The sequence below is a fragment of the Pagrus major genome, chromosome 22 (assembly GCF_040436345.1).
Source record: "Pagrus major chromosome 22, Pma_NU_1.0".
Taxonomy (NCBI): domain Eukaryota; kingdom Metazoa; phylum Chordata; class Actinopteri; order Spariformes; family Sparidae; genus Pagrus; species Pagrus major.
This window is the reverse complement of record NC_133236.1, coordinates 16,361,212-16,375,957: the sequence shown is the minus strand read 5'-3', so window position 1 is coordinate 16,375,957 and position 14,746 is coordinate 16,361,212. Positions and strand designations below refer to the sequence as shown.

The 14,746-nt window shown below is 37.1% G+C and overlaps 1 protein-coding gene across 1 annotated transcript; it reads left to right on the top strand.

The window, feature by feature from the left end:
- The first annotated feature begins 1,722 nt into the window (after nt 1-1,722).
- Nucleotides 1,723-8,660, top strand: slc35f6 (solute carrier family 35 member F6). The gene is made up of 6 exons (XM_073493429.1): nt 1,723-1,907; nt 3,861-3,933; nt 5,005-5,176; nt 5,561-5,776; nt 5,981-6,091; nt 7,120-8,660. The coding sequence occupies exons 1-6, from the start codon at nt 1,831-1,833 to the stop codon at nt 7,536-7,538; spliced, it is 1,068 nt and encodes a 355-aa protein (XP_073349530.1). The 5' UTR covers nt 1,723-1,830; the 3' UTR covers nt 7,539-8,660.
- The last annotated feature ends 6,086 nt before the right edge of the window (nt 8,661-14,746 follow it).

The window sequence follows — 14,746 nt, the reverse complement described above, 5'->3', positions numbered from 1 at the left end:
TCATATGGCTCACATAGATTAACCTGTACCACACACCCCTCTCTTAACTCGAATTTTCTTTCACTTTCCATTTGTAGGTTTTCAAAAGCTTCAGATTGACCTCATAAGCACCAAGGGACAGCATCCTCATGGAAAGTGGAGTGCATGTTCTAATTTTAAGCAATGTGAGGCCACAGAGGGGAACATTTACTGAGGTCCCACTTTCAAATCCAAGATCGTCTATGTGGTCTCTGACTCCCCCTGCTGTTTGTCTCTGATGCATGTCATGCTGCTATTAATGGCCCCTCGTAAACTCCTATTCTTAGATCGTTATAACGACTGTTTTTTAAGGTCTGGTCTAAGTTCTGATTATAATGAATATAACATAATATAATAAATATAATATAATATAATATAATATAAAATAATATAATATAATATAATATAATATAATATAATATAATATAATATAATATAATATAATATAATATAATGTTTTCATCAGTGAATGATCACCTGAAACTAAGAATTGTTGTGTTTTCGTCAGAATGAGCCTTCAACATCTCCAGACCAGAAGAGACAACTTAAACACTGACTCTATAGAGGGCCTTTCACATTTTCACTGACAAGAATAGGGGAAGTGATATTTGTTTAACCAGGATAGCAAAGACATAACCTGCCCTCCTCTGGCTCTGATTGGCTTAGCCTGACATTCTTACCCTAACCCTAAACAATCTCACTTCTCATACCTAAACAAGTAGTAGCCATTCAGAGGCAGAGTAAGATGGGTCATGACTTTGCTAAGCTTGGAAAAAAACTAATTATGTAAGGGGGGTGTGGCTCTGGGTACTAAACTGGTTTGCAGCAACTTAGCCACTAGATGCCACTATATCGTACACACTGGACCTTTAAAGTTAAGGGAATTAATAGAAACTTATTGAACATCTTAAATTCCAAGGAAACTGGGCACATGTCATCAACTGATGAGGATCATGTGATATGTGTTTTTTTTCCCCCTGAACTTTGTACCTCAGCTAAAAATACTTCCTTTTTTCTCATATTATAGTACTAAGTACTATACTAAAGTACAAAATTGTAGATACTTGTAATTTAGTATTTTCATTTTATGTAACTTCATACTTCTACTTCATTACATACAAATACCATATATACAATTATTGTACATTTTAATCCACTACATTTACCTGACAGCATTTGTTACTGGTTACAATACACATACACATAATGCACTTTTACTTTTAATATCTCAAAATATCAAATTTAATTAATTATCATATTATCATGTTTGAACAGGTTGGATAAATTGGACAATAATATCATTATTTGACAGTTACTACTACCTTGTCTTTTCTCTTTATAATGACTGAATCCTGCAGGTAAGAATAAAGGAAAAAGGTGACTAAACTTGCCCAAGAAAAAAACACTTGAGACTTGGATTTATTGATTTGAGTCACATGTCTGAAGGTTGTAAATAAAAGCACAAGATTTTGGAGAACTTGTATCCTATCTTTGAGGCACTTTTCTAAATACAGGGTAGAAGCTTTTGTGGGTGGTATTTAGAAATAAAAATGGACCAATTATAAATTATACCTTCCATCTTCCCTCTTTTAAATAAATCTTTGGGTTTCACTCCTACCCTCTTTCGATTTCTTTGATTACGTTATTTCCGGGAGTCCTTGACTGCAGCGCGGTCAGCTGACTCTGAACTGTCATGTGGCGTTCAAAGGCAGAGTGAGTGAACTGTGAGAATAACAACCCGGGGCTCTGTGGCCAAGAAACAACTTGGTGGTCGACTGTACCTGGTTCGTCTGTCCCGTTCACACGTCCGACATGGCTTGGACGAAATACCAGCTGTTCCTTGCAGGACTGATGCTCACAACCGGCTCTCTCAACACATTATCGGCAAAGTGAGTAGATTTAATTAGGTTTCTCTATTGGGATCACGGGTAAATAATTACTTAATGTCACTGTAGGAGATTGAAAGTGTGCTGAAACAGGTTTGAACCAGTGTTTTAACAAAAAGTGTGAATGAACATAAACTGTAGTGCTTGTCAGCTAACCAATTCTTTAAAAGTTATCGAGCAAAGTCGCCTATTACGTTTTTGTTTCATATTATAATCACATTTCTAGCCCACTTGTAGTTGTAGCTGCTGTAGCTGTTAGCCGCTAGCTAAACAACAAGCTAATGGAATGCTAGCTTGTTAGCTTTCAAAGCGGCTAATTTAAACATCCCTGTGAAGCTGTGTGTAAGGAGAAGCTACATGTATCAGGGGGCTGATTTGCACGCTAGACACTGATGTAAAGGTTATTGACACCTTGATAAGATAGCTGCCAGGAAACTGGCTCTTCAAACAGGCTTTATCTAAAGTAAAATGTCGTGGTTATCCAAATAAACTGCTCTGTAACTGTAAAATGCATTATCATGAGGTACCGGTATCTTTGTATGCAAATATGCTATGATGAGACATAAGTGAGGTCAAGTACTAACCTAGTTCAACCTTCTTTGTAGATCACAGGTAAATATAGTAGCTGGCATGAAAAAATTGTCAATATATATGTCAGAGCTGCAACCAATCCTAATTTTATTAACGTGCAGTCTTAAAAAATCTCAGAAAATAGTGAATAATTCACATTATATCCTCACAGACCACAAAGGGACATCTTCACATGGCTTGTTTTGTGCAACCAGTTGTTCAAAATCCAAAGACTAATTTTAATTTTATATAAAACAGATAAAAGCAACAAATCCTCGAATCTGAGAAGCGTGAAACAGTGAAAAATTTCATTTAATTTGATAAGTCGTTCAAGCAACTAATTTCAGGTTGCAGCAGTTTACCATTTTCCAGGTATGTTGCAGCATGGAAGTTGACATTTATCATACCGTGTCCATTTGCTTATCTACGGCATTGTATGATAATGATACAATAGTTGTGTAAAACCATCACATTTGTGAAGCCGGAGCAAGATAATGTTTGATATTTCTCCTTGATGGATAACATAAATTATTTATGACTAATTGTTTCATTTGCGTTCCCTTCTATTCTTGTCACAATAGGAAGAGGCTCCAGAAACCAGCTCCTTTTACTTCTCTAATAATCTGTGATGTCAGCTCTCTACTGCCTGACACACACTTCTCTGTCTTTTTGTGGGTTTTGTCAGCTGAACAAATCTTATGAATCACAGTTTGAGTGCATTGTGTGGAGTTGATTCAACTGACAAAACAAGCTGTGTCATGTTGTTCAGAGAAAGACTAAAACAACTATTAGGTCGGGTTCTACTCCGGTGCTGCTTCACTGGTTTTAAAGCCATACAGCTGAGATCAGTTACAGCTTGTAGGTTGATAGTTTTGGTGCAACTTTCACTGGAAAACATGCACCACATGAAGTCATATAATCCAAAACACAGTGTCTGTGAATAAAAAGGGAACGTCTGGTTCAGTCAGCGGGCCCAGTTCCAGTTTCTATATAATATTCATGAGCTCGGGAGTCATTGCATGTGGAGGAAGTGCTGTGTCATCACCTCTAAGGACCACATTCCCTTGTCTTGCATTTTTTTAATGCAGACAGGCCGCTCACATGCTGCTCATGCTTCCTCTGACTGTCTGACTACAAAAGTCAGCGGGTTATATAAAAGTCAGTTCAGTACTCATTAACTTCACACATAACCCTCATCAAATCATATAATCGAAACATTATGGAAACTGTTATACGGCCAAGTGTAATATCCAAATCACAGGAGCTGCGAGCTTTTCATAAAAGTAAAATGTGTCACAACAAACCATCAGGGCACAAGATTAGCACCAAACACCTGTCAAATGTTGGTTAAATATTGAGTTGTAAAAATGTCTTCTTGTCTGACAGATGGGCTGACATGTTCTCAGCGAAAGGTTGCCATGATGATCCTGAACATCCATTCTCTCACCCATTCGTACAGGTAAGCCAACAAACCTCAAGTGACATTATTGTGTCACGCTTGAGGTACTGTCTGTAGCACAATTATCAGATGGTGTCAAAAGAGACGCGCCAGTCCACTTTTTGCTTGTTTTTACTGATTCCTGAATTTTAACATCTGGCAAAACTGATAAAACTTCCATCCCTTTTAATGTTAGTTTTATACACATTACAACAGTTTCTGTCTCACTTTTTTGTGTTGAGAGGTTAAAATATCTCCAAATTGTTATAAAACTGTTACTCCTTCACTCAGTTGCAGACTTACTCATGTTATGTTACTCAAGCTCTGCCTTTATGACTTATTCATGGAGACACAAAAATCTTTGTAGACCTGTTTGATTACTTATTAATTCATAAATTTGTGCTGCAACATTTTGGCTGTGGGCTTAAATTTCATTATATATATTTATAATTTATGAAAACATCAGACTATGGAATCTGGATCTGTACATTAAACAGTGACATCAGTCCTATATCCGATATTAGTAATAGTATTACGTCAGTATCAAAAAGACCTGTGTTATATAGTTTGTGTAGTTGTGTACCTACATTGTCCCAAATGTCCAATAATGTTCAAACCCATAGAAATCTTCAAGTTAATTCAAAGTAACTCTGCGTTTCATCTGCACCACCAGAAAGTGAGGAAGGAATCTGGCAAACATGACTAAACATTACTTGAATACATTTTTAATTCATTACCTCGTCCATGAACATTTCTGCCTGAGTCACGTCAGATGATTTTGATTAGCAATGGTGGTTGTTTACCAATTAAGGATGCAACTCCCATGATCCCACATTACTTCAAAACGTACTTAATCAAAGTCTTTTGTTTTCATTGTTTTGGTTGAGAGACCCCTAGCAGCAGATGTATAGATCAAAATATTTACTCAAATAAATGCTGCTGACTTGTCAGGAGCGATGCATCTGAAGTGACTTATTCTGTAAACAAATCCAATCAGTAACTGTTCTGTCAAAAATTAAATTATAACCTGTTTCCTCTCTGTGTGTCTGTCTGTCCATCTCTCTGTGTGTTTTCTCCCTCTTCACCTTTCAGGCAGTGGGGATGTTTCTGGGTGAGCTGAGCTGTCTTGCAGTCTTCTACATCTTACTTTGCCATGACAGACGTAGGCCAGAGCCCACGATGAACCCGGGCCAGAGCTTCAACCCTCTCCTCTTCTTCCCTCCCGCCATGTGTGACATGACGGCTACCTCCATCATGTATGTTGGTAAGTGAACTTTAGCCTTTTAGCCTTTTTCTGCGAAAAACGGTCACAAAACTTAGGTAAGTAGAAAATATTGCTCACAAGCTTGTTTGAAGTTGTTTTTATTGTATTTATGGAGGACATGACTTTGGAAATTTGTGTTAGGGTCTATTCTGCCCTTCAAAGATCAAATGTAAGGAGTCCAATTGGTGCAAACAAACAGAATTGGTTATCTTCTGTTTAAAGAATCCTTTGGTCAGGAAAAGAGATAAAAAAGTCAAAGATAGTGTTGTTTTTCTCAGCATTATCACCCTCATTGGGCAGTATCGTGGGAAAGAAAGCATATAGTTCTAAAATTAACTAGTATCAACCTTTATAACCTCAACGTTTTTTTTCATTTGTTTTCAGCTCTCAACATGACCAGCGCCTCCAGCTTCCAGATGCTGCGTGGGGCCGTCATCATCTTCACCGGTCTGCTCTCTGTGGCGTTCCTGGGCCGACGCCTTGCACCCAGTCAGTGGGTCGGCATCCTCACAACCATCCTCGGCCTGGTGATCGTGGGCCTCGCCGACTTCTTCAGCGGGCACCGCGATGACGAGCACAAACTCAGTGACGTCATCACGGGTGAGCGCGTTTGTAGTTATTATGTGCTTTATTTTTCTAATGAAGTCGATTTTGTCCATGAAAACAGCAAGAAAAGTAAAAAAGAAGAGGCAGAAACAGAACCTCAGTAAAACATAAAACTAAAGTGAAAAAAAGCAGCTATATAATATTTTTCCCTTCCTTAAAGCAGTAAATAAAACACCACTACTGTGTTCTGTCCTGCAGGAGACCTTCTGATCATCATGGCACAGGTCATTGTTTCAGTGCAGATGGTCCTGGAGGAAAAGTTTGTCTACAAACACGATGTCCATCCTCTTCGGGCCGTTGGTACTGAAGGTACGGCAGTTGTTACATATAACGTGTGTTTTAGGTGTTTAGTTTGCACTCCACAAGGAAACTTAGACCTGAAGTTCTATAGGTATTGGTGATGAACTTTTGAGTTTGGATTAGTAGCCCCATCAACACACAAACACACAAAAGCCAATGTTAAAAGGTCAAGTAAATAATGGGGAGAGCAAAGGTCAGATGTCAAAAAACAGCAGCAGATAGAGAAGTTGTTTGTTTGTTTGCTCTGTCTGTATCCTCTTTCAAACAGATATGGATAGAAATGTCTGTAATATTGTATTGTTGAGTAGCATTTGAAAGTGTTGTAGTACTCGACATCGTACTTGGTCTCAAGACCACCTGCTTGCACAATAAAGTCTATTGTGTTAGGTGGATGGTAACACATGGAAAAGGAGTGTTGAATAATAATGGATATTTCAGCTCCTCAGGGTTTGTTTGTATTTGTTGCTCATAGAAAACAAAGAAATATTCCCGCACATAAAATTCACCTCCGCAATGATTTTTGATTATTTTATCAAGACATATCTAAAGGTACTCTTATACATGTACACACATATATGCACACAGATTTCAAGTTTCATATATTGGAAAACATATTCACCGATACTGATATATCTGTAATGGGCCGATATCAGCTGATAACATCAACGAACCACATGTTGGTCGAGCTCTAATATATATGGCAATAAAAGAGGTGAATGAAGATGACTTTTCATTTGTCCTGTGTGGGTGTTTTCACGCACGGTTTGCAGATTGCACATTTTATTGTGTGTCATACAGCGTGAGCCTCTCAAAGTCTTGGTCTTGTCTCAGACTCGATACACTCTGGTCTCGGTCATGACTTGGTGTAACTAACTTCTTCTGGAATTAAAAAATGAATGAAATATAGCAAGGTAAATCACTCTGTGGTTGAACTGCTCACATTAAGTGTTGCAAGAAATCAAAGTCTTTAGGGTTCACAAGCTAAAACTGTCATGAAACACTGATATAAGTCATTCAATTCTATTCTCTGTTTCCAGGTTTCTTTGGGTTCGTCGTCCTGTCGCTGCTTCTCATCCCAATGTATTTCATCAGTGTTGGCGGGTTCAGCGACAACCCTCGCCAAGTCCTCGAGGACGCGCTGGACGCCTTCTGTCAGATTGGCCACAAGCCTCTCATCCTGTTGGCTCTGCTGGGCAACACTGTCAGCATCGCCTTCTTCAACTTCGCCGGGATCAGCGTCACTAAAGAGATCAGCGCGACCACCCGCATGGTGCTGGACAGCCTGCGCACGCTGGTCATCTGGGTGGTGAGCCTGGGGCTGGGTTGGGAGCAGTTTCACGGCCTGCAGGTGCTCGGCTTCCTGGTCCTGCTGCTGGGCACGGCGCTCTACAATGGACTGCACCGCCCCCTGCTGGCCAGGTTACCGTGCTGCGCCTGGGATGGTGAGCATAGATGAGGAGAGCGACCAGGAGAAGAGAGAGACTGCTGGGAGACGGCAGGGTGCAGGCCGGCGACGAGAGCTAAACAGACGGGGGCTGGACTGTCTGTCAGAAACACTGCACCTTTTATGTATGCTGTGCTTTTATATTGTTTATGTTCACGTCTCAGATTTTAACTGACCTCACACAGTGCTGTAAAAAGTTAAAGGAATAGTTCAACGTTTTGGGAAAATGTACAGCACACAGACTGGAGTAGTATCTAAACTAACTGTGGGTTAAAAAGAAAATCAAGTTCCAAATTGCTTGAACGATTTCCTTCAAAGAAGCAGCTGCTAGAGAGAGAAGTCTACAGGAGCTTTTATATTACAATATGTTGTTTAACGGATTCATTCAATTTAGAAATGGACAGTTCAGTCCTGTCCGTATGAAACAAAACAAAAATAATTAGAGCCGGTGTCAACATTTGCTCCTGACCTTCTTTTATAGTTTTTTAAAGGAACTTGAACTGACGTGGTGCTTAATCACTAAAGCTCATGTTTATGGAAATCACACCAGATATTATGTATTTAATTTCCATTCGAAGTTTTATGCTGAACAGATTGTCACGTATCTGTTAATGGTTTTAAAATGTGTTCAAATGGTTGTGGCTCTCGATTGGTTGTAAGAATGAGGTTTTATTTTGTAAATGTTGCTGACTGTGCCAAAGTTTTTTTTCAACGTGTGCACTGTTAGCTAGTTAAATTCCTTTGTTATCAAAATGCAAACACATTTTTATTAATCTCAGTTCAGTTGAAAAGTTTTTGAAGCCATTTTAGAGGAACACGTTTGTATATTTGCTCTCTGATTCCTGTTAAATAATTTGTACAGATGTATGTAAGATTCAGACCTCCTGCACCAAGTGATTTGCACTTGTGATTGTAAATCCTGCTTCTCCTTCTCTTTTTAGTAGTTTAGGGTGTTGGCTGTAACGTGCAGTCAGAAAAAAGGGAACTGTCATGGATTAAATCACACTTGTTAGATGGTGCAATGGCATTTTTACTCAAACCTGTGATGACCTGAAGAAACTACAGTCTGTTGATGTGATCTGATAGAATGTAATGACGAGAGAGTTTTTGAAAATAATACACTTTTAAAAACGACCCACAAGGTCTTACATGTTTGTGCTACTCAGTCATTACAATATTGTATTTACAGCTGATTATCTTTGTATTTTGAACTGCTGGCTGCACAAAACAAGATATTAAGACAGTGTGGCATGGCTGTAATGTTTTCACGTTGTGGAGCTGTATGTAATCATGGAGACACCTGTTGTAGTGAGAACTACCACAGAAGCAGTTTTAAGTACCTGGACAGGTGTTTGTTAGCGTCACAACCATGCAAGATACAATACAAAACTGAAGGGGCATTATGCAGTTTTGGAGAAGAAATTAAAACTCAGAATTTTTATATTTACGATATTAATGAGGTATTAATACAAACTCAGAAATATTTATCTTTTTTCCATAACTGAATAAACCAGACCACTGTATAAAGCTAGAAAGGTGGCAGGGTCCGCCAAATATAAACAAAGTGAAACTGGAATTGTGTTGTTCTTTAAGGTCAGTTTGTTTATTCAGTTTATTCAGTCATGAAAACAAAGAGTTTATTGAGTTTGTTAAGGCAAAAAAAAAAAAGATCTTCCTTTTCTGATTAAAATGTCTTCCCCAAAACTACACAGTGCACCTTTCACAGGTGTGTATCCTCCTGTGTATCTGTAAAGATTGTATCTTATACACTATATTATATAATAATATGTTGGATTTATGTTAATGTGTTTTGCTGTGCAGAGGAGCCTCTACGGGAGTGTCTTAGACGTTCCCCTGCTCCGACACACCTGATTCAAACGATCAGCACGTCATCAAGCTCTGATAACGAGCCGTTCATTTCAATCAGGTTTGTTGGAGCAGAAAAACACTGTTGAAGACTCGGGCACTAGTTGTCTGGATGTCATGTAATAGTCTTTATTTAGTTTTTTAAAACATTTTATGTCATTTTATATAGTGAAGGATAAATCTATTAATTGAAAAATCAAAGAAATGCCAGCAAATAATAAGGGGGGGATGTGCACCACAAAAAGAGGTAAAGCAAGTGGTGTGTGTTGGCTTTGGCTCATTTTGAAAATACAGCTAATTATTTAATATTGAAATATTTTTTATTTTCTTTATTTTTTTTGGGATGGAGCTCATACAGCACAAAAGAAGGAAAGGAATGACAATCAGGATATTTGCCAATGTATTGAACATGATTAAAAAAAGGGCTGGGATATATAAGATATTTTTAGGCTGTATTGTGATATAAGAGTAAGTATTAGAACAAGTCGACAGTCTCATAAGTTCAGAAAATGACATCAAATAAAACCAGGAAAAGATAGCACATATGCCATATCACCACTGATGGAATGTAACTGAGTACATTTACTCAAGGACATTTACTTAAGTACAATTTTGAGGTACTTGTATTTTACTTGAGTATTTCCATTTCTGCTACTCTATACTTCTACTTCACTTAATTTGAGGGGAAAATATTGTACTTTTTACTCCATTACATTTATTTGATAACCTTAGTTACACTCCAGATTACATGCTGCATCAGAGCCAAAGAAGCAATCAGATTAAAAAAAACTAAATACTGATTCCGATAAATAAAAGTCGACCCTGGTATACAGAGTACATGTAAATACTGTAGATGTTAACTGCTACTTGTACTTTTGATACATAAATCCATTTATTGTCAGAAAATGACTTTGGATACTTAAGTACATGTAATATCAGATACTTGAAGACTTTTACTCAAGTACTATTCGTATGGATGACTCACTTTTAACAAAGTAATATTTTAACACAATATCTTTACTTTTACTCAAGTATGACTTATGGATACTTTATACAACACTGCATATCACCATAAAACAATATCCTAAATATAACATGATATATATAGTCTCATATCATGATAAAGATGTCATATAGATATATTGTCCTACTATAACATTTTTAAATGCATATGTTACAATTACATAACCTTTAAGTTGACACATGTTTTATGGGAGCCACACTGGCTCTCATAAAATGAAAAATCAGACAAAACTTATAATGAAATTACGATAAAAATCTGACTTTGAAGTTCAAACAACACCAGCTCAGTGAAGTAAAGTGAGGTGAACAGCCAGCAGAGGCTGTTCAGTCCAGTGTCACCAGTCCCAACACCAGCAGCTGACACCTGCCTTCACTTCCTGAGTCGACCCAACATCCTCCCTAAAGACCCTTCTCATGCTTCACTGGAGGTCAAAGGTTAAACACGGGACTCCCTCGAGATCTGAACGCACGACCCCGTCCAGGAACAGGAGCAGGGTGACGGGAAATGTGTTAATTGGGCAAATTCACACGTAGAAGGTTCAAATTATCTTAACAAAATAAGAATGTTATCTTTATAATGGGTGTGTTTAATTAAAGAATTAGTAGGTGGGTGGCTGTTTATTTTATATTCTTTGTTAGTTTGCTTTATATTTCAGGCCAAAACCACATTGACGCTGCAGACATGTCACAGTGATACACAGTTTAGCCACTAGATGGCAGCATTTTGCTAGAAAATGAAGCCCATTTCTTTAGTGTGTGTGTGTGTGTGTGTGTGTGTGTGTGTGTGGCTGGTTTTAGTTATGGGCTGCTACCTTGTCAATGTGCTGAGGAAAAAGACATCACATTATGTTGTCTGCAGTAACATTGTGGACATAAATATAAATATATATAATTTATATATATATATTCTATAGTGTAAAAGACTTTAAGGAGACTTATAAAACATGTTAATTGAGCAGCAGGACCATTGCAAGTCAGAGTTATAGGACAAAGTCTATAACTGTGATAAGAATGAAATATAAATATTATATTATGGCAACAGTTTCAATTTAAAAGACGAACCAATTTTACAGATTTTGTTTCAGGGAGATGTGTTTATAGTGCAGCAGCTGGACAGTTGGATCAGCCTCCAACATATAAAATAAAATGAGATAAAATAAGCCAGAAGCACCAGAAGAAGAAGACGCTCCTGGGACTGTGTGGAAAAACATTTCCAGTAGCTTTTCTCTGGACAAAATTACCCCATGCGATCTGTCCTGTCCTCCCCTGAGACCAACTCGTCAAAAATAAGCCTGTGAAACAGATAGATAGATAGATAGATAGATAGATAGATAGATAGATAGATAGATAGATAGATAGATAGATAGATAGATAGATAATTTCTCTGCACCAATCAGAATTTGAATGCAGAATTTTCCACATTTAACACATAATAATCATGTTGTCTTGAACATAATCTTCAGATTTGTATATAGTTTCTCAGACCTGCTGCTGTTTGGAGTTCATCGGCTGATGAATCGTATTTTTCCACCGCTGCTGCAGTTAAACACCAGCGGATTGATTTGCCCGAGATGTGAACTATTATTAAAGCTGCAGGGTGAGATGATCTGCTCTGCATCAGCCTGCTGCGAACACACAGCCTCACTGACCTCAATGAGGTCTACGGAGTACATTTACAAGTATGGTGGCGTGAAAGAAGAGTACATTTCCTTCTGAAAGGCAGCACAAAGTGGCATCAAATGTAAATACTCAAGTCAAGTAAAAGTACCTCATAATTGTACTTAGTTACACTGCTTTGGCTTCTGTATCGCAGACAGAAATATAATCATACAGCAAACATGACCATGAAATTGCACATTTCTCACAGCGAAAAACTACATAAATTCCACAGTTTTCAGGTTTGAATACTTGTTGATTTTTACTGAAATTAAATGGAGTTGAATTGGGTTATGGATGCTGGCAGGGTCCGCCACATATAAGCATAGTAAAACAGTATGAAACTGTGTTGTCCTTTAAGGTCAGTTTGTTTATTCAGTTTATTCAGTCATCAAAATAAAGAGAGTTTGTTTATTAGGTTCGTTTAGACATAGAAAAATCAGTCAATAAATTTATTTCTCTTCTTATCAAAATTTCTTCCCCAAAACTACATATTGCACCTTTAACTCCACGTTATGAAAAGGTCCAATATTGCAGCTCAACTGGACTCAGATCATATAAGCGAATGACTGAGGAGGATAAGTCCCATCACAGCCGTGTGTTTCCTTTTGTGGTAGCATATTTTTCACCCTGCAGAGTCAGGGTTTAAAACATTAAGTGGTCATTAGCTGGACATTGGAGTGGTAGACTAATCACACTCACCCCCGCCTGCCCTCAGCTGTAAACACCCTGAAGGAGCTGCTTTAATGGAAGCTTTTTAAATATGATGGTGACTCAGTGCCTTTGAGCAAAGCCATCTGTTTACATTAAAACAGATTAAAGTCGCCTCTTGTGCGGCAGGTTCGGGGCTCCTCTACAGCTCCAGTGTGCAGAATGTACACACGGTTAAATCACATACTGTAAGCTAAATACTGCAGCAGGAGAGACTAATGGAAACACAAAAGGTCATAATAACAAACCATTAGGCCTGCCGCTGCTGCTGCTGCTGCTACACAGTGTGGCAAGCTGCCACGAGGAGCAGAAAGCACTGATATGTTTGAATGATCCTGTGCTAATAAAGTGAAAAATCTGATGTCAGTGATCATGTTCAACTGACAACTTTGTCCTAATAATTGAGCGGTTTGCAGTCATTTTGTTTTTGCATTGAAGACCTGGTTCCAGGGTGAGAAATTAACGTTTTAAAGTGAAACCATACACCAGCCACTTACAAATAAATGTTCAAATTCTCCACTCAATAGTAAATCTTTATTATTTTTCTGAAATCTGTGCTATTTTGTCAGTATATTTGGCTGGTGGCTGGTAATTTCACACCCTGCCTGGTTCGAAATGCTTTTATTTTGAAAAAAAAAAAAAAAACTGCGTCAGAAAGCTACAAAAATGAGTGTGCTTGACTTGAAACAATTTGGGAGATACATTAAGGTCAGTGTTGTAAAATGTACACAAGATTAATACCTGAGTAAATGTAAAGCTTTAGTGTTAAAATATGACTTTGGTAAAAGTGACAGTTACTTATATGATGAATAAAAGTCTTACAGCATGAACTTAAGTATCCAAATTGTCTTTCAATAAATGTACTTAAGTTTTAAAAGTATATGTTAAAGTAAATTATACAAATATTAATGTGTGATATTGATATTTTACCTTTTTTTTGTTTTGTATTTGTCTATAAAATAAATTAATTCAAAAATGTGTTAAAAGCAACTAGTAACTAAAGTTATCATATAAATATAGTGGAGGTATAAAGCAGAAATACCCAAGTAAACTTTAAAATTGTACCTAAGACAAGTAGTTTCTGCAGAATGAGTACTTTTACTTTTGCTTAAAGTACATTTTGCTGATAATACTACTGTACTTAAGTGTGAATGTGATATAATCACCAAGTAGTTTCACATGAGAACACAAACGAACACAGACTATGTGTCTCTCCGCTTACACTGTTTCTATTTTTTTTTTCAGATTATTTAGTTACTCTTTAGTTTGAGCAATGATTCATTTGTAATCGGTTCCAGTCAAAATGAAAATGTAATTTGTAATGGTAAATAAATAAATAAATAAATAAGTAGAAGGGAGAACATTCTGTCACTGGGGGGAGCTGCTTGTACATTTATTTTCTTCATGTTTTGTGTTACTAATCAGTAATCTTTTGAACTAACTAACTAATTTAATGTGTATAGACTTGTTTTCAGTATATGTAGGCTACTTTACTTGAGTACTACTATTACAGGTACTTTTACGCCATTTCAGAAGGAAATATTGTATTTTCCTGTTCTTTTTCACAGCTTTACTTATTTAAGATTTTACTTCCTTGGCACAAATATTTCATATTTATATAATTCACATGTAGAAAAAGCCAATCGCTTCAGAAAACACCCAGTTCAAATGCGACGTTATTTCATTTCCACATGTTAAAATTTCAGTTCAAATCTGAAAATATTCAATTCAGATGTGAAAAGGCAAAATTGACTGTAATGTATAGATGTTTTTTAAGTCAACTCTTATTTTTTAAATAACTTATTTAGCTTATATTTCATTTATTTCACTCACATAGTTCTTTGTCTTGCCCACCTCTTTGTCTTTGGGTTGCTGTAACATGTGAATGTCTCCTCAGGGACCAGTAAGGTCTAATATTATCTCTCCTATCTTATATACAAAACTATATTTCAACTTAAATGTCA

Bases quoted from the DNA above. Each gene is read 5' to 3' on its own strand.
- slc35f6 (XM_073493429.1), top strand. From the start codon at position 1,831: ATGGCTTGGACGAAATACCAGCTGTTCCTTGCAGGACTGATGCTCACA. The intron at 3,934-5,004 runs GTAAGCCAACAA...TTCACCTTTCAG, and splicing joins TCTCTCACCCATTCGTACAG to GCAGTGGGGATGTTTCTGGG. The intron at 5,177-5,560 runs GTAAGTGAACTT...ATTTGTTTTCAG, and splicing joins TACCTCCATCATGTATGTTG to CTCTCAACATGACCAGCGCC.